The 21,327-nt window shown below is 33.4% G+C and overlaps 1 protein-coding gene across 1 annotated transcript in view; it reads right to left on the reverse strand.

Annotated features, from left to right (window-relative positions):
- Positions 1 to 540: 540 nt before the first annotated feature.
- LOC106636872 (uncharacterized) overlaps positions 541 to 21,327 on the reverse strand; it is a 204,740-nt gene continuing 183,953 nt past the window's right edge. The window contains exons 5-6 of the mRNA XM_023392246.2: positions 1,009 to 1,161; positions 541 to 671 (exon numbers count right to left, since the gene is read on the reverse strand). Coding sequence (XP_023248014.2) covers positions 541 to 671; positions 1,009 to 1,161 — 284 coding nt within the window. The remainder of the gene's footprint in view (positions 672 to 1,008; positions 1,162 to 21,327) is intronic.

The following is a 21,327-nucleotide window of genomic DNA, read 5'->3' on the forward strand; positions in this document are numbered from 1 at the left end:
AATAATGGTCCATGGATCAGCAATTTGCGATAAAACCTTAATATGGAGCTCAAAAACCATGGCAAAACAGTTACTGATGCCAGAGGACGCCACTTTCTGGTGATGGCGTGGCTACAGGAAGTACTTTAGCCAACACTAAGGAAGCGTATCTGTTTACGGCTGATTACGCAGCCAAACTCACTTGGGAGCAGGCAGATCCAAACAATCCAGTGCGTTATCATCTTTATGCTGATGACCTGTGTATATATCTTTATGGTTCGATTGATGGATTGGCGAGTATTTTACGTAGGATTAATGAGGATTTATATAATATTTTATTGTGGGCTCTCTCCAATGGCCTACTTATCAATAAGGAAAAAACATGTGCCTTATGTTTAGGCTCACGTAATTTTATGAGTAGACTCCAGAAAACCCATGTACCTAACATTTTGCTTGATGGTTTCATAGTTCAAACTTCTGATACACTAAAAATACTAGGCATTGTGCTTGATTCTACATTGAGCGTTCGAGCGCAGTTCTGTACTACTTCGCTTGATGTTATTAGCTATCAGCAGCAGATTGAGGTTGAAAACTAGATGGGGAGGCACTCAAAGCCTGACCTTCAACCACCAGGAGGCATGCAGCACCAGAACACAAGGTGAAAGCCTTTTTGGGCTCCAGAGAAAGGTCATCTGTAGATAAGAAACTCCAGCGGAGTTTTTAATAAGGCACAAAACCCAATAATAACGAAGCATCAGCTATAACGTGTGTACTGCTACGCACCTGTAGATAGATAGAGAGAGAGAGAGAGAGAGAGAGAGAGTGAGAGGAAATAAGAAAGAGTGTAAGAGCAATCTACACTTGTCAATCAAAGGCAGTTTATCATTTAGTAATAAAATTTATTTTTGCCCAAAAAAAGCTTAGCCTTAAAATGAAAGTTTTTAAATTGATATTGTATGTTCAAGTTAAAAAATTGGTCAGTAATTAAATGATTAATAAAACGTGTTCAGTAATGTGATAATTGCTTACTTGTGTTTTCAAAGAATTCCGTCTTCTCCAAGCAGTGGACCATCAATGAAGCAATTACTATTTTCTTAAGCACATAATCTAATGGCTGCCTGGTAAGATGCATTTCTAAGTCATACAGCCATAAATTTTTTCGGGATCCTTTTAACGTTTTTCCTGTTAAGCCGTAATAGTTATTATTTTAAAAAACTTTTCAATTTATACAATCAAAACTAACTTAATTTTTGTAAGGAAGTAGTATTTGCAATCATAAAAAAAATAATACTAACAGTGTCATGCAAGATGGCGTGAATAAAACAATGCACGGTATTAATAAAAATCAATTGATTTATTTTTGTGTTAAGCAGTACCTAACAGCGATTAAATAGTAGTGCTATTTATCTATACTATGCCAACTTTAGTAGCAAATGTATATGCATACATATAAATTGTAAGCAGTAAAATCACTTAAATTACTATACAGACCACATTCATATTTACTGTGGTGCATTGGCTCGCCCTTTTGTAATTATTATCACTGGCTTGTAAAAAAGACTTTGTTGACGAAAAATCAGACAGGAGAAAATAATTCTTCCACCGTAGTCAGAAGTTAAACCTGGGCATCATTTTTTCTAGGAAGCCCCGTTAACTAACTTTGTCTCTGAGGCCTCAGTGTATACTTCTTTTTACTGCTCTGGTAAGTGTATCTTAAATAAAAGGCCGTATCATGGGTATTGAGATTTTAGTTTAACTCCTCATTAAAAGTTTTTTTTTCGCTCCTGTGTAATTTTTAATCGATGCAGTTTTTTTCACACACCAGCATTTTTCAATACAAAAAAGTGCCAAATATAGCACATAACAAATGGATAAGGTCAACATTATCGTTGAAATTATTGTTCTGATATTCTATAATACTCATTGAGTAAGAATATTATAACATATTAATAGTATGTTATGCGCTTGAGTTTGCAATGATGGTAGAAATTTTGCTTACATAAGACAAAATAGTAAACCATAAGGGCAAAAGTCTGAGGTTTTTTAACGATTCCAGAGTGGCAAGCACAACATAATCTCTTAACTGAAACTCACATTCTTTGCCTACTAGAAAAGTATTATGGCATTGTTTGTGTAAGGATCACCTTCCAGGTCATAAGTAAGTGTGCTAAACATAGGAATTGTGGCAAAATATTTTTCTATAAGTGAAAACTGCCAATTGTTATCTAAGGAAAACATTTAAAAAATGCATTAATACATTGCATCGAAAGTAAAGTATAATAAAAAAGAGATAGAGAGAAAGACAAGGGAAGAAAAAGAGAAGTAGATGAGGTCTAATGTTTGGCAGCTGTGGTATCCTGTCAGAATAACAGTATTTATATGCTAAGAACATCAAAGGGGCCAGGATCCAACAGGAAGTAAGAGAGTACTTGGGCATAGACAAGCCAAAGGATAAACAACAAGTTAAGGGCCCCTGGGTAACATTGCCTTAGGACTTGTTGACGTTCTTCAAGAAATTTAGGCTATTTTGTCCGAAAACACTGAGAAAAAATAAGAATGAGAATTCAAGCAAAAATAAGAATCTTTTTATGATTAAGAGCTTTTTGCCAAATGCAAATAATGCATAGTGGCACCGTAGGCCTCTAATGTATAAGCAATGACCAATACAATTTAATTTAAAGTTAAAAACATATATACATGTAGGCAATAAATATATATACGTCCGTTTATACACATATAAATAAATTTAAGAATAACATGAACATAAAAGCCTCATAAGTATACCAAATGTACAAAATTGTTGAATAAGACATACCACATAGTATCACATAAAACATAAATCAATTAGTTTGACAGTCCATTAAGGATGGCTGAGGACAATGGCTAAAAGAGGAACACTGTTACAGCGAACATAAGAAACTTAGAAGTGCATTACATAATTGTGCATCACTAATTAAAAAGACTGATTTTCTACATTAACGCGTGCGTTGTGATCCATTTACTTAAAAGGTTATCTACTAGACACAAGTCTCTTTTTAGTTTTAAAGTAACCGTTCTTTTTGATATGTGAAGATATAATTAACTAAAATCTTGTCAGCAGCAATATGGTTTGTAATCAAATTCTAGAACTCGTCGTTATTATGCCGTTATTTTGAAAGAGAGAAAGAGACAACAAGAGAAAGACAGAGAGAGAGAGAGAGAGAGAGAGTAATAAGAAAAAAAATAGAAACTGAAAAAGAGAGAGAGAGAGAGATTGACAGAACAGAATGACAAAAGTAATTGAGTGTATGTTTGCTTGTGTCTTTTTGTTTTCAGAGTTCCAAACACCAGAATTTTGGTCAGTCATAATGTTTGGTAGGATTGTTTATTTCAATGCCATTTTATGCTTGGTCTGCTAACTGTTTTATGTTGGACAGACAAAAGTAGCAACTAGGCATCTGACAGTAGTTGTTGCCTAGTAAATAAATAGAAAAGTGTTGGAAATAATAAATGTTGTCAAACAAGTATGTTAAAATATTTCTATTGAAAATATACTACAGTTTCAGTACTAACCATGTAAGCTCAGGTACCAATTTCTTAGACACAAAGTTTTGTCAGTCCTTCAGTAATGAGCCCATTATATTAGGCCACCTCAAAGGTAACTTAAGCCAAAGAATAGCTGGGACCTACATCTGTCTTATGCAGTTTGGTACAGAGGATACGTCCATCGTGAAAAAAAGAGGGTCATACTTCTAAACAGCCTCAGGTGACAGATCTTGGTAGACCATAGATGCAGCTATCACAGCTTGTGCTAGGTGATCAGGCAAGTGGTAACACTTGGCCAGAGAAATTTATGGAGGCATGCGTTTTTTGCAGTAGAATTCGGAATAAACTGGCTCCATACACCAAAAATGTGTGCTACGTATTTTGACCAAAAAAAAAGAATTTGATACTGGTGCCTGAGTAGGCCACTGGGAGGAAAAATTGCTGCTAGAAGAGCAAGATCCTATACAAATGTCTACTAACAGATTTACGGATTGCAGTTGTAAACCAGTAGTGTATGCCAAAAAGTTTCAGGAGAGTCTGAGAAGCTGACAGCTGGGGGGCGAGAAAGAATCGAACTTTCTGGACACCTGCATTGGATAAAGATAATGATGCTCTATAGAAACTTTCTGCAGAGATAAAGTAGGATAAGCATAGAAGAAAAGAAAAAAATAGTTAATAAGAAGATAGGGCACCTGAGTATGTTAGTTCAGATATTGTAAACATTAATGTTCTTTATAAGAGTAAAAGTAATGCAATCAGGAGGCAGCAAACTACTGCATCAAGAGGGAGTCAAATCAAGTTAAAAGTTAAGATAATGTAACGTGTTACAAAAACTAGAACAGTTGGCATAACTTATCTAGAAGCAAAAAATTAATAAATAAATGGCTTACGCCCGTTTAGGTCGAAGAAAGATATCTACTGGAGGTGAATAGCAAGAAAAAAAGTTAAGAAGCTTTAAACGTGAGCAGAACTTATTGGAACAGTTGAAGATCAAGTCCAGCAAATTCAAGCTTAAAATCTGAGTGACGGAATTCATGACTTTTCATCCATGGAGAGTTATATGTACACAAGAAAAGATGCCTAGATACAGTATATATTAGCAATTACAAAGATTTTCAGGAATAAACTAGCTTATGCCGTCTCCAAAACATTGATTGCCCCCACTAGACATTAAAGCTTGACGTGCTAAGTTGACTAAGATAAAAAGGGATTCTTGATTTAGGGATACCACAGACCTAAATAAGGAGTTTCGGGAAACGATTATTGCTAAGGTAAGCCATAACAGTCTCAATTCACACAAGTCCGTTGGAAGGGTAATAATATGAAGCCTCATTTAATCCTGGGGCTATATCGTCACTGACTGGACCAAACTTGGCTGAACGACTGAAAAAGTGCCTAATACCTAGTAATTGAGCAATATCTTATTTCTCAAGACAGTGTTAAATATGAGTCAGAATATTCTCTTGGACACGGATTTTTACTAGGTATTTAACAATAGGACTTGATTTGAACAGGAATTATGACAAGTAAAAAGAAGACCATGGGTTTTCTTTTATAAGATTAGGACGAACCAGCTATTTTAAAACTATTTTTATGGAGTGTACTGAACGATAAACGTCAATAAGAGAAACAGCGTTACTCAATTTAATGATAGGGTCTTAGCGTGTGGTAGTGTACTTGCCAGTATGATGAGCCTTACAAAGCATGTGATAAAATTTATCAATTATACGCTTATTTAAAGCCAGTTTAAATGTTTGTCACTGAAGTTGTGAAACATAGCCATGAAAAAATAGAACGTTTGTGTAATGAGAGCATTAAAGATAAGTAAACAAGCAGTTATAGTAGCGCACTGGTGAAAACTAGAAAATTAGTTGGGATGTACCAATTTTTCTTTGATTTTCGCTATGGATAAGTTGATAAAGCACAATGGAGACTTGTTACAAGGCAGTGACGTGGTTTGAGACATACTAAGATACGCAAGATACCTGTCAAAGATTCACTTAGAGTACGCAGATTTGTAGGTACTGATGAAATATAAGATAAATGGCCTTGTTGTCACCAATACTAGAACTATGGCATGTAATGCTAATTTTGTTCAGAGTGACCAATGTGCTGATGTTATGCCAACGGCTTATCAATGCGACTCTTGGTCCCGCACGTAATAACGACAGATGACTTTGTTGGGTTTATCGACTACATATAATTTGTATTACGATAAGTTTCTAAATCAGGCTTAGTCATCATAAGGGTGCTGTTTGATATATGTATGTCATGTCATGGTGCGAATCAACTTATTGGAGCATCAAATGAGATAAAAGGTTTTGAGACAAAATCCTTGAAATATAGCACTAAATTTGCACTTTCTAAAGTGGAATGACGTTAATAAGTTGTGCTATTTCTTAGAGTTGGTTTGATAGTACAGTCTATTTATAAATGAGAATCCTGTACTAAAAACTGCAACAATGTCATTATAGCCGTGTTAGCATTCGAAGAAGGTGAAAAACATCCAAACGTATAAATAAGTGGCATCTTCACTACAGCTAAGAAAAATTATAGCGTAATCGAAAAGTAGTGTTTTGCCATAATTTAGGCTCCCAAAAACTTGAGACCTTAAACAGCGACATTCTTACCGAGATCACGAATCACAGCTTCTTCAAATGGATTAAAGACTTGTGTAAGTCATCAGCTCAATTAGCCAGGTAAGCTTTAGGAACGTTTTTGTGACATCCTAAAATCATGCATTGCACCAATGCTATTTATTAACCATGTAATAGATGGGCTTTTTCAAGTAACATAGAAAAGAGGTAGAAGTAGTGGCATTGGACAAGATTAGCGATCAATTGTGCATTCATATGTCACAAAAAGTGTCGAAAAATTCTGTTCAGTGTATGGTTTAGTAAGTCGAGGACGAAAGATTTTATAGATATCAGGCAGATCTTTCATAAGGTTTAGTCTTAGTGCATTGAGAAGAAAAGTGATGGCTTAAAGTACCAGATAAATAAGAAGAGTGTGTTATTACCAATGCTCATAGAACACCATGAATTAGGTATATGGGTATGAAAAAGTTTAATGATCGGATAGTGTTTCATTTCAGGAAAGGCACTGAAGTATTATTGGCAAGATCTGTATACTAAGAGTTTCATGAAAGTGTGTAAATTATCTCAGCCATTTAAAGTATCGCTGACAGCGGAAAGTTTATGAACTTTACTATGCAGTTAACGACAGACACCCTAAATCTGTGAATAAATTTCACTGAGGGATTGAATCATAGTAGCTGCTAGAGATGATTTTGCCAGAAGCGTGGGTAGATCATGCAAATGAAACTGATGTATTTCAAAACTTGTTAGCCAAGCAGTTCGAGGATTTTAAGTTAAATCAAGAGAAATTTTATATTTAGGGTGAAAGAGATAATAATTTTAATGTTAATGCGCAGGTAATGAGATGAACTTATTTTTAATTTAACGTGGCAAAAAATTTTTGGAAAAGTTAGCACCAAAGTTTTAAGATTCATAGAAGATTACTGCAGAAAACTGGCCAGTTACTAACATAGTACACAAAGGAACTAAGAAGCGTATTGTTTATGAATTGCAAATAAAGCGTTGCATTTCTCTAAGACGCAAGGTCAGTAACAAAGTGATGTTATTGATAAAGTCTGTTTTTTCATATCCAAACCTTCTTTTGACTGTGTTTCAATGTCTTTACTTTTTGTATTGTTTTCTCATTTAAGTTAACGTTTAATTATTTTCCTTCTCTTTACGTGTGCGTACGGTTAACGCCAAAAGCGGGTACTATTATTATCGTCAGAGAAAACAAAGAAGAATATTATGGTAATGGCTAATGCTTTAATTAGTGAGTGCCTAAGCTTTTCGTCTGTCTACTAGTTCGACTTACCTACTCCATCTGCTTCCAAAACTCTATATCTCTCTGGAAAATTACGAGTTTGGCCATTGGTCATATCTCTGAAATCCCAAGCTTCAAAGCTTCTAAGGATTTTTTATAGTTTTTAGAGTTGCTATAAGGATCAGGTAAATAATGACAAAGTCAATAAGATTGTGAGCTTAAAACATATCGGATAACTGCTTAAAAGCATGATCCCAGAGTCTCACTAGGTTTCTGAAGAGCTTACCTATAGCTTGTAGGAGTAAGATCAGGTTTTTCTAAATTTTGCTACAACAGTCGGTAATCTCATAGAGAAACAGAAACAGAATATGATCAAGAATCTTGCTTAAGACCGTAAGGGAGAAGGTAAAGTGGCCTCAGCCATGCTAAGTTAAGTTTTTGTGTATCCACATTTTAAGGTTTTATTAAAAAAAAACTGTAAGAATATGTAAAACAGTGTTGTCTAAAAATACAGTCATAAATGTGTTATAGTTAAAAAACAAAAAGATATTGAGTATTATTTATTCATACCTTGACAGCTAAAAAAGTGTGATTGACCGCAACCTACGCATCTTTTAAAGACTTGTTTGACTTTGTGCTTCAAGGCTCAAGTAACCAATTTCTCTATGTATCCTAATAGTTTGATGGTCAGAAAAAGTCCATTTGACTTTTTTTTAATTATTTTAGGGACCAGTTTGTTTATGGCTAAACTCTAGTACTCGAAGCTTTAAAGAGAAATAACCAACAAATTGATCTTCACGGTCTTGAGTGCCAGAACTCGGGTCACTTTTTATGTACAATAAATAGTGTTATTTTATTTAAAGACATTGTGTGTGTTTAGTCGAACTACTGTCTTATTTAAGAGAAAAAAAAATATTAACAAAGTATCTGATGACACGAGAGGCTGGTTAAACAAAAGAAAAAACAGATGAAAAATGTAAAATGTAGTCAGAGACATATTAAAAATAGCTCCCAAGGAAATATGTATATATGCTGTACAACTATGTATAACAAATGAAGTGTACTATTGCTGACATTTAATTCCAATTTTTAACAGTTCTCAGTACCCTTACATCTGTGTAACAAACATAAAATTATAGTGTCGAAAAGGGTGAAATCCAGAACAATTTACTTATAGAACAATCTTTTACCCTCTCAAGTTTCCCTCCATCTATAACACTGTTGTTTCAGATCCGTTCTGAAACCTCATTCGTAATACTGTTGTAATATTAGTGAATTAATAAAGTCTACATCCAGTTTAAGTGCATGTTAATGACAACCACAAATATAACGGGCAGCACCAAGCAACACAGTCAGTCAAGCCCTATTTCTTGTCATAACTGGTCTCCTTTAAGACGTTGAGGTGACGATGTATTATTTTTGATAAATTTATTTTGTAAATATATAATTATATTTAAGCCTCTACCTCTTATTGTTTTCAACATATTAGAAGTCTGTGATAAGGGCATCCTTTTTTTTGACTTTTCACGCGCTGCTTTGATCATTCGTGAAAATCAACTCAGGACAATGTTCAGGCTGAAGTGTCAATCCAACACAAGAAAATTAAAGAAATTATATTAAAACAAGCTCACGTGATGAAAGTGTCTATTCAGTCATAAAGACAAAGTATGTGATTAGGTTACAAGTAATCTCGTGGTGACAATAAAGTGCACAAGCTGAAATGAGTAAATGGGAAGTAAAGAAGACAAATAAAGTATCGACAGAGATATAAAATAATTGAGAAAAATTTTTTTTTAAATAACAAGAGAAATACATATAACAAAGAAATTCCTTAAGAAGTCTAGCAAATACGTAAAAGATAAAATGGCCAACAGTGTGAGAATTGACAATGGCATGATTCCCGTATTCGATGGAGAAAAATTCAGCAGTTGGTTACTAAGATAGCTGTTGTAACAAGACCAACAACTCAATGTCAATAATGAACTTTCAGAGTAGGAACAAAGCCAGTCACAGAAGCCACATCGAATAAAGGTGTCCTTAAACCAAGAGCGATTATCGTAAAAACAGTATCAAGTTGGCAGCTTGTCTAGATAAAAAATAGCAGAGGTATATAAGATGATGCAAAAATTTTAAAAATATGTAAACATGACTAAATCCACAGCACTACAAATAATCAATCAAAAAAAAAGCAAGTTATGTTAAAAAACTTTCTACAAGCCAAAAAATTTTTCAATGAGTATAAGTGAACAGTAAATAAACTTAAGGCTGCTGAAGGAGAAATAAACAAGGCCACAAAAATAAGATATACGTCGAAAGCATTGTTAGTAAGCTAAAACAAAATTAAAGACCATACATAGATTTAAAACTTGAAGAGCAAAGAACTGTTAAGTGAAATCAAAAATTGAAAAAATAATCTTACAAAAAAAAGTGTAGAAAGTAAAACTTAAAATAATTTTAGTAAGCTTCACATAGAATTACAATAACAGTATTATGAATGTTATATTTCAGATAGGTAGCGGGATAATGAGATGAAGGCTGATCCAATCGTCACGAAGGTGCACAAACCAGAGATACGCAGCAAAGAAATGGGAGATATAGAGGCAACAGCAGAGGTAAACATATGTACAGAGCAAATAGCAGAGGTAAAGGCTGTAGAAGCATACTCAGCAAAGAATGTCAACAACGCCACCAACAACAGCAAGACTTCTCAAGAGCATGTAACGTGCGAATCAAGCATAAAAAGAGAGACATAAATAACTGTTTAACCAGTAACAAAATAAATTGGATATGAGATAGTGGCAGTACCAATCATTCTAAAAACAGGAATAAATTTCTCTGCAAACATACATTGAAGCAACATGGTTGAAGTAAAATTACTAGATGGAGAATAATAGAAGGTTACAAGAAATAGGATAAAAAAACTAAAAATTTGTATTAATAAAAATTAACATAAGTCAATAAATTATCAAAGATAATGCTTAGTGAGTGCAAATCATAAGGAAACATACTTTAAGTATGTCAAAAATCACAAATACAAGTGAAATTGTACCAGCTGATAATACAGAATATGTATAGTTATTTATATATGTATAAAATTAAATTAGTAAATAACAGGGATTGCCAAACTTAAAAATGGCTTATACTATATAAAAAGTCATTTATATAGTTTTAATAAAAATATGTTAATCAAAAACGATAAGAGAGGCGCGTTAAGCTTAACCGTTTAAAGCTAAGGTCCTACCCCTTACTATCGACTGACTGTCTTACTAGATATTCTCCAACAGCCCCTGACTTTTAGTTTTTATCTTATTATTTTCCATGCTCTTCCATTTTTTTGGGCCCAAACTAAGAAGGGTGCACGGATGCATACCTACTTTTTTTTTTTTTTTGTGTTATGTTTGTGTCATGATGTTTGTGTTGTGTGTACAAAATCTATCAAAAAGGTGAGCAGTGGGTCTTTGCCAGCTTACTGTTCCTCTTACTAAACTTTTAGTGTCTTAAGTCAGTGAATGTACAAACTAACAAAACATGTTAATGTACGTGCTCATTTTTTATGTAATTCTTGTTTGAATTTTTAAATGTTTTTATACCTTACTAATTAAATAGTTTTTTTTTTCTTATTTCTCTTTACACACTTAGGGATATTCTTCTTTAAATTGTGAATGAAAGTGATTTTTTTATTTTTTTTTGTGTTTGTCTGACAGTAGAATATTCTGTTAACTATTCATTGTATTTATACGCATTTCGTTTTTTATAAAAAGGCGTTGTTCAACTGAATATGAAAACAAGAGTTTCTATCATAACTTATATTATTTCCTATTTTCCCTCGAGCAGCTAAATATCATTCTTCTTGATCTAAAAATCATTGTCAAATGCTTACTTTTTCTTTTATTTTATTTTATTTTAGTTTTTTTCTTTTGTTTCGTTAATTTTTTTTCGACTGTATGTAGTTTTAGGACAAAAGACAAGAAAAATCTCTTTCTCTTATATAAACATAGAGGTATAATAATAAAGTGCGTGACTGCTATATTAACCTGGAAGTGGCAGCGTCCAAAGGTACAAGAGAGAGCATAGAATGTGCCACCAGTCCTGATTGGCTGTTCCAGTCCCCCTGACCCACACCCTGTTGATACCACTAAATGCGTTTACTACTATATATATATTACAGTTTGTATACGTATGTGTGTGGCTATACCAGTGCAGTACTGCAGCAGAAGACACATTTGGCACGTGTTGACAAAAATATGTTTGTCAATTGAGAAAAAGATTAAAAAAGAAGATAACGAAAATATGTAATTTAATAGTTTTGTCTTACTACAATTAAATTCACAGACTAGAATTTTTTTCCATAAATAATATAAACATGACTTATTATATGTGAGATTTAACAATAGGAAGAAACGTATTATTATTGTCCTTGAAATATTATTGATTTGTTACGAAGTATGCGCACTTTTTTATAATCATCTTAAAAAATGGACGCTAGTGTTTAAATAAAAATCTATATATTTTTTTATTATTCAAAAAAATGTATTTACGACAATTATCTGAATAAATGAAAAAATTTTTATCAGTTAAAATATCCTTCGAAAGATTTCTTACGACGTCTTTTACTCAATAATTATTAATATCGTCATCAAATAACTAAATCTTCTTTCTAATTTGTTCATTTTTGTGCAAATAATAAAAACGTCTCTTGCAACAAAATGCAAGCCACCATAATTTTTTAGAACAGACAACTGAGACTCGTTTGTGCTATTAAATCCATTAATCAAATTGCAACATTTCTGGCAGTTTTCTTGTTTTTGTATTACATAAATTAAACTACCTGTTTGATTATTTCATCAGTGTACACAGAAAATTCCCACTTCGATGATTTACAGTTATCATGATCAAAATAAGGTCGATTTTCTTCGAGGATAAGAGCAACATTTTTTATATTCGATTTTACCTTAGCCGTGTTTTTGGCTACACTCTTCTTCTTTACATCATTGTTAAACGATTCTACGTAACCAAGTTCAAAGCTCTTTATAGATAAAAGCAAAGTGTGATCTAGAGGTAAACAGTTTGCTGATGAAGATACGTTCATATCGAGCTTATTAGACAATAACATTCTAATCGCTAATAAGTACTGAGTCACTGTGGGGTTGTTATTAAACCCATTTGTTCGTCTGATACAAGAAAAAAACATTGATACGTAATCCAGCGACAGTTTGTAGCTTAAGAACAATTGTATTGAATATTTTTTAAGTAATTTATTTGCAAGTGAATACAAAATCTTCAAGCTTAAGATGAAACCAACAAATAATGTACTAACTGACTCACAATGAACAACCGATTTGGTAATGGTTTTATATGTACTGTTGGGTGGACTATTTGTGTTTTCCTTTTCTTTTACAAGTACATCAATACATCAATTTTTAATACAATTAATACACGAACCAATTGTTTTCTTTAGTTTTTGTAACGAGCTTTTATCCATCCCCTATCTATTTGGCACTTTCAACTTTTACAGCTTGACGTTTAAGACATGAAACATGGTATCAAAATTTTGGCAAAAAGTAGCAGTAGCTGTAGCATTTGTACAATTAAAATTTTTTAAGTTGTATTCAAGAAACTGTAAGGCTGTTGCACTATAAGTACTTAATACTTGTGCAGCAAAATAGACTTTCATCTTTTCATTAGTGAAATCAACATGCCTACTGTGAGTTTTGCAAGACAAGTGTAACTTTGCTTTTTCTGGCTTAGTAAGTAATAAGCGAATGTATTTTCAATCCATAGCTTTCCCATCGTGCATTATTGAACTTTTCAAAGCAAAATAATTACAGACAAGCTCCAAACAGTGACACGCGTCGTAAAATTTATAAACTGGCTGAGAAGAACATGGGTGTGAAAAAAAGAGTTTGAAGTTTGCATTGTCTGTATAGTTTAAATTTGCAACTAGCGATTCGCAAGCAGTTTTATGACTGCCATCGCCGTCAAATGTAATACTGCACATATTAATACCATTATTATCTAATATACGTAATTAATCTTTTAGTAATACTAATTTCCCTAATCCAGTTAAAGAATCAATTAAATAATAAGCAACATGTACTTTAAAATTCCTATTTATCTTAACTTGCATGAAAACTAAAGCTTTCACAGCCTGTGATTTTTTATCTTTTTCATTGCCTTCTCTTAACTGACCACCTATGTCAACCAGACCTTTTCACAGATGACAGTTTCTGTCCCATTCTGTCAATTTTTTTATGTGCATCTCGTGAAACGTTACATTAAAAACGAGATTCTTACCCTTCATTCTCTAATTCTCCACAAAGTCTGCAACATTTTTAACAACCTTCTGGGATGTACCAGGTTCAAAGTTACGTGATTACATTCTATGACCTAGTGTTTGTGGACATGGTAAACAATTAAAAAATGAGTACCAGAAAACTTTATATGCTGCTGCTGGACGAAAGTGAAGAGTTTTTGCGCAGCTTTTTAAATGTGTTGGATAAAGAGCATTGGCTTTGTTATTTCTCATGCAATAGATGAGTTCTTTGATATGTGGAGGTAGGTCCTGTTAAATAAGAAAAAAATATACTTATTAAATGGAAGATAAAAAGATGGAAAAAAAATCTTAGGCTGTCCCACATTTTAAATAGATTGAAAAAAAGACAGTTGAAAAATTAATACAACTAATTAAACGAAAATGGAACTAAAAGTATAGTATGCAACACAATTAGTATTTTTCCAAAACCTAGGCCTATTACATAAATCAGCAACATTTAAATCAAAGGTAGACATCTGCAAATTCTCTTTTAAATAAGTAATGACACCATTCAAATTCGAGAACTTCTTCTTTTGACGACTGCTTTTGCTGTGTCCTGCAGCTATTTTCTTTTTCATTGAAATATAACATGTCATAAACTTATTTCACGCTTCATCGGATACAGTGTTGCTCCCTGATATGTAGTCTGTTATGTGCCCATTAACAAATATCATCTTTCTCCGGGCCTGCTGTCAACAAAATCGATTTTCCTCTCATAGGAACAAAGAAATTAATAAATGCAACTTTTTTTTGGATATAAATAAAAAATAAAATAATATACCTTCTCAATGTTGTCCGCCTACTGCAATTTGTTCTTGCCTTAATGGGTGAAACGGAGGATGTATCGGTATCGTTTTTCATAGTAACATCGCAATCAGAATCATTAATGACTCAACTACGTTCGATGAACTTATCAGATTCCAATGATAACTGCAAATTAACATGCACATTGCTGGAATTTTTGAGCAGGCAATTTTCTTTTATGTCACTTCAAGATTCATTAATTTTGTCAGTAGCATTAATGTCAAATGGAATAGCATCTGTGGAAAGCTTCTTGCAGTGCCTTTTGTCATTAAAAATTAAACAATTTGAAGCATCAAAGTGTTCGCTGCACACAAGAGCTGTGCTGTTGTTCAAGGTTATCGTGATATTTAGGGCTCCACACCATTGTTTTCGTTTACTGTCGTCTTCAGAAAATCTAAAGGAAAATTATAACTAGTTACACAGTTACACTATTTCGAAATGTCTAGTAAGAGTTGTGTTTTACTTACTTATAAAAACTACGTCCACACTTCTCGATTTTGTTTTATTTTACCCACAATAGACTTTTTTAGCATAAGTTTAATATAATAATAATACTTTTATAACCATGTATATAAGGAGTCCTTACATCAAAACTATTATGTTCGGTTTGTTTACTATTCAATTCGACAGTAACTGCCAAATATATCTTCTGCTGCAGTCTGCACTGCTATACTCACACGTGTAGACACTGTAATATGTATAGTAGTAAACGAATTTGGTGATATCAGCAGGATGTATGTTGGGGGGACCGGAACAGCCAATCAGGACTGGTGGCATAAAATGCCCTCTCTCTCGCATCTTCCGACGTCTCCTCTGCCTTGCTCACGCACTCTATTATTTAACCTTTATGCTTGTTAACTATTTATTTTATTTTATTACTATGTACGTTGATATGTTAAGTTGAAAGAAGCATACATTTTTTGTTGTTCGTTTGCAGAATTATTACTTGTACCTAAGTATTAGGTTCTAGTACTTAGTTTAAGAAACATTTTTTTTTTACGATGTTGGTAAAGGTTGTATTGTACGTCTTGTTAGTTGCTGTATGGCGTTTCTTTAACCATTTTTTCTAATTGTTTGATAAGTTTATTGGTTATTGTAAGAATTACTATTCGTATATTTTTCATCCCCTCACTGATTATCAGTTTTTTAAGAGAATTCAAGTAGGTTTTAATATCCAACCTTAGTGCATTATCCTTTAAGTGTCTTTTGACATATATGAGTAATACTAACATTTTTCTGGTTTTTTAAAGCATTGCATTATCCACTACTCTCTCTTTACTACTTATAATTGTTGGATCATTAAAACCTTGCTTGCAAAGCACATTAATTATTCCTGGTAAATTTTGTAATACTGTTAGAATATTTTGCAGCCGATAAATAGTGACTCGGATTCTGTCATAAAGATTTTCTCGTACGTTACTTGCCTAGTCTCTACACATTGGATTCTTCTCCTCTAAGAAGTCTGCCACAGGTGTCCAGCTCGGGAACACTGAACACTTCTAAAAGAAAATTAAAAAGCGAAAAGAGGGCACTAATGCCAAATAAACACAATCACTGACGTAAACTTCTCAGCACCCTCATGCTAATTGTTCGTCTTTTACACACTCTTGAATATCACATACTTATTCTCTCATTCTATCTTCTCTATAAATATGAGCATTAATACACGGGGCCTTTAAGGTCAGTATGCCAATTGATGTATGTGTTCTCACAATCTTTGCTGTTGAACAACTTCTGAACGCAGCTGTCAGAGTACCACACCTGCCTCACATACACTCGCATATACTTAAGTGTGATACACACCTCGTAACGGTCACTGTCTTTGCACACGTGACTAACCTGTAAAATCTCGCTCACACTAGTGCATTCCTAACATTTATCTTATCACCACATTTTATCACTCACTTGTTTTCTGGGATGACCTGGACATCTCTATTCCTGTACCTGGCTCTAGAATACTACGCCCAGAATCTTCGTAATATATTTATGATCACGCTGCACTATCTGGGACTTGTTCTGGTCTCAGCAGTAGCTTGGATATACCCCTAGCTTTAAGTGATTCCCTTCACAGCAGCTGTTCTCTCGTCTTGCTGAAAACCCTCCTTCTCTGGTACTCTCTTTGTTATTGCCTCTTATATCATCTGTCACCTTTCCTATAATTTTGGACTCAGATCTTTACGCTCTGCTGTCTCTGATACCATACTGACTGTGCTATGCATTAAGTGTGCATAGGTGCGTGCACCCCATCCTTTGTATTTGAAAACCTCCAACGCTACTAAGAACCGGTAAATCGTTGAAAATTTTTAAAACTAAGATCTTAACGTGACAAACTGGCCCTTAGTTTGTTTCCAACGCATGACAAGCTTATCCATCTCCCATCTCTTTCTTACCCAAATACTCACTGATCGTGACAGCATTAGCTACCACGTCACAATACCGTACAGAAAACTAAATTATCCAAATACCTGAAAGAGTGATCCTTGACTTTCTCCACCTGCTGGAGCAGAGAGGGGTCTGAGCTATCACTTGAAACCCATGGTGGCTTATCACGTCGTAAATAAGTTTTGCATACTCTATATTAATTCAGCGTGCTTAAGTTCGTAAGATTAATATTCTCTATGGAGTTGCTCTCACTTACTCTTAGTAGGGCTCTGTTAAGTAGCTTACTCTGTACCTCGTTATCTGACAATAAATCTGACGTGCTACACAGATTGGGTAGTGGTGGCAGATCAGGTGATGGTGGAAAATTGGGTGGTGGTATGTTTCTATCTTTGAACACTTTCTTCCTTTTACTACATAACTCTTTTTGTGTAAGGTTTTTACTGCTTGTCTCTTCCTTTCCCTTCTCTAATTAATTACTATAAACTTTTTTGTCATTAATGCGACTCATATCACTTATACTCAATTATGACTCTCTTCCTCAGTCTTCTCTTTTTTTATTCATCTCGTGGTCTATCGTTGTATAGTAACTCTCGTTGTCTTCCAGAAGAGCCGGATAATAATTGGTTTTCAAGTATATAAGTATAAATGCACTTGTTTTCCCTATGTAATGTAAATAAATGTTTTTTTTCGTTAACAAAAATGGATGCAAATATTTGCTTGTATTTTTGAGCAAATACCATCACGCACCCCCCCCCTCCTCATACGCGTGGCTCTTTCTTAAGATATTTTCTGTATCCTCTGGATCTTTGAACTTAATGATATCTACAATCAAGAGTTCTCCTATCTTTTTCCTTACTATTAACTATCTGTGTTGCATCATTTTATTTTAAATCTTCTGTCAGAAGCAAAATATATCTAATAATTTCTTCATCTTCGTTTTCTTATTGTTTTTTCCATCTATTAGACTTTTTAATTATTCTAAACTATATAAACTACATTTATCTTCTTTTAAATCTATTCTTGGTTTTTTATCCTTTTAGCTTCTCATTTTTGACGTTGATTAAAACTCTTTCTCGATGTTCACTGGCAATTCCGTCTTGTAAATCGTAAAATTGTGCGTCATGTAGGCTTGTATCGTTCAGAACTTTAGTGCAACTATGTCTATTAGTATGAAAGTGAGAGACTTTATTGTACTCTTATTTGGTGGTGATTTCTTTTGATTTCTTTTTCCTTTGATCTATCTCATGCTTAATCAGCTCTCTTTGATACTTTGACGTCCCTGCTTTTAAAAACATCTTTTCCGGGTTCTGGTACTTAACGTTACCTAGATTATGTCTGTTAGCTCTCAAACATACTTTATTTATTCACATCTCTACTTTTTTCTTCCTTTGCCGTTTTTACCACTGAGCTTGCTACTATTAGCTGGCAACTCTAATTATCAAGTTCTGAACTGTTATTTTCTGATTCACTATTTGTTATCACCGATGTCCTGCAGTTTGCAATAATAATATCAATTAATGGATACTCGTTGTGTTCTGTAATAGGAAATGGTACTTGTTTTTTTGTAAAAATATTTTTTAGTAACGCCTACAAGCTTCTGTCTCTTTGGTACAACCCTTATTATTCTTGACTGCTGGTGTGCTTGTTCATTTTATTTTATATTAAATTCAGTCCTTCCTTCATACATATGCTAATCTATCGTTCACTTTTCCTTGTAAAGTAATTTTCTCTTTTTCTTCCGTGTCTGTTTCGGTCTTTCAATTGCTCTTCTTTATCTCGATATTTTTTCCATTCTCTTATCGCAGGTAGATACCTATATTACGGTTACGAGATAATCTGTTGTTGTTTTTATGCAATGTTTGATTATATTAGTGGTTATTGGTACAATTGTTATTTATATAAAAATTATGATTTTTTGCAGCGTAACATAAGATGAGTTATTATACTCAGTTCTGTTCTTGTTCTCCCTTTCAGCAGATTCTTTGGACGGTTTATGGGGTAATTTTTGAGGATTAGTATTTAAACAGTTAGCACATCTTTATGCAGCTTCTTCTTTTTCCTAGTACTGTGTTTGTAGTGTCCTTTGTAATGTGAACACTATGTACTATTTTCATGCAACCCATTCCACTCCATTCGAGTTCTGTGTCTGTTTCAGAAGCATTAGTCTCCTCCCTTAGTAGTTGTGTTTCAACGATGATAACGTTTATCTCATCTTTGAGTGATTTTTTATATCCTGTGGCATAAAGAGCTTCAATGGCTTAGTGGTTAGTATGCTAGCTTTTGAGCTGGAGATACTCAAGGGGTCGTGGGTTAGAATCCTGTTGAAAATTTTTGATACATTTTTCTCTGGATTTTTTGATGGAGTAGGTATCTAGAATCCTCCAGCACCACTTATTTGGTTTTAAAAGATATAGTTAATTTGTGTAGTGATGATACAACCACCAGAAAAATCTTTTAAAGAAAGCCAACACCTGTCTAGCTCACTTGGTACAGTCTCTGTTGGTTATGATAAGGTTGGTACAGTGAATTAGATGGTTTATTAGAAAATATTCTTTTATTAAACTTGATGATAGCCAGAGTGTGCTTAAGAAAATTCTTCAATACACCCTGTAAACAGTACCCCCTCAAAATAAATGACTAAGTCATCTGAGAGGAACTTTGCAAGGGGCACAGACAAAAAACTCGCACAACATTCGGTTGGAGCTAAAAAAGTTGAAAGCAAAAAAGGTCGGTGGTATGGCAAACTCCGAAATAGAGTCCTAGAAATTTAAATACTTATAATACCGATACCATTATCTTATGGCACGACACCATGCGTGTTTCCTGAAAATTAGGTACGCATTCACCTGACCAGAGAAGAAGACAAAAAAAAATTATTTATCACGCGGAAACCATTCCACTACTAACACACTAACTGTAACGTAGGGTTCTACGACTTTGGGGTACTCATAAAATAACTACAAGGAGTGAGGATCAAGTACTTTATTAATATCAAAAACAAGAGAGGAAGGGTATTTAGCTCAACCGTTTCAAGCCAAGGACCCTCTACTACCACCCGACTCTCTTGCTAGGTATTCTCCAGCTGCCCCTTACTTTCAGTTTCTATCTTCTCATCTTCCCTGCTCTTCTATTTTTTTGGGCACAAACTAGAAGGAGTGTAGAGATGCATAGCTATACGCTGTCCCACGTAAGACCACGAAAATTTTGCAAGTTCTTCATGAAAATAAAAATGGGCTGCAGGATAAGATTAGTAATGATAAAAAAAATATTTAACCACATTTATAAATGAATACAGCAAATGCTTAACAATCTACATTATAAGAAATCAATCAGCAATAGCGGGATGTTTAATTAATTTTGAACATTTTGTAAAAAAAAGAGTTTAATGAATTGTTAAAAAAATGCGATGCGACAATAGAAATAAAACTTAAACTAAGAGTTCTTTGAATGTATTTAACTCAAATATATCGAACTGCTACGATGCTAATCTCATGAACATGAACTAAATGGTATCGGGGAAAAATGTAACAGGTTGGAAATACATAGAGCAGGTGTTCAATAAAAAATTCGAATGTGAATTTATAAGCTTGGTCCGAAGTAATAAGAACAGCAGTTGTCATTAACCAGACATTAAAAAAACACATGAATAAGACGATGAAATCAAGTTAGCGATGTCAGTTGGATATGCTCACTATGGCTGTAGAGTACTAGTAAACAATAAATTAATAGTATCTAGAGATGTTAAAGTAATCAAACGTTAAATAAAAGTCCTTTTTAGGAGATAAATAAGAAACAAAGTCTTATTAATCAAGTACAACTTAATTGGATTATAAAGAGTATAAAAGGATTAAAAATAAAAACAATGAAGCTGTTAATAAAGATAATGAAATTAATAAATAAAAACGAGAAAGAAGTCATAATTAAAAATAAATTGCAAAAATTGAATTCGAAAAAATCAAAAAGAAAAAAGAATCACCTGTAAATATATAGTAGTCCAGTAACGCAGTTTATATATGTTAATTATATCAATGTGAATGTACAGAACACATTTTAGGTTGCACCAACTTAAATACTAAGCGAAAAATGGTAAGATGGCATGAATTTTGAATTAAAAAAATGTTACCAGAAATAAAACGTGAAATGTAGTTAAAAAGCTAAAAGGTAAAAGAATTTTAGATTTCAAAGGGATATTTTGAAGGAACAATGAAAATGCATGTAAAGCAAGACTTGCAATAAGAGGTTTTTAACAAATTACGTGCAAAGAATATGCATATTTGCCTGTTAGTAACATACAAACCTTTGTTTATCTCATAATTGTCAAAATAATTTATGTATTAAACAAATGGATACGAATACGGCGTTTTTTAATGGCCAAATAAAATTAGAAATTTACACTTATCAGTCAAAGTGCTTTACTATTCGTACAAATAAAGTTGACAAACTCAATAGAGCTGTACATGACATTAGAAGAGGTTAAAAAAAAT

Source organism: Copidosoma floridanum, unplaced genomic scaffold (genome assembly GCF_036245765.1).
Source record: "Copidosoma floridanum isolate Cflo_tuat_1 unplaced genomic scaffold, Cflo_Japanese_pri ptg000020l, whole genome shotgun sequence".
Taxonomy (NCBI): domain Eukaryota; kingdom Metazoa; phylum Arthropoda; class Insecta; order Hymenoptera; family Encyrtidae; genus Copidosoma; species Copidosoma floridanum.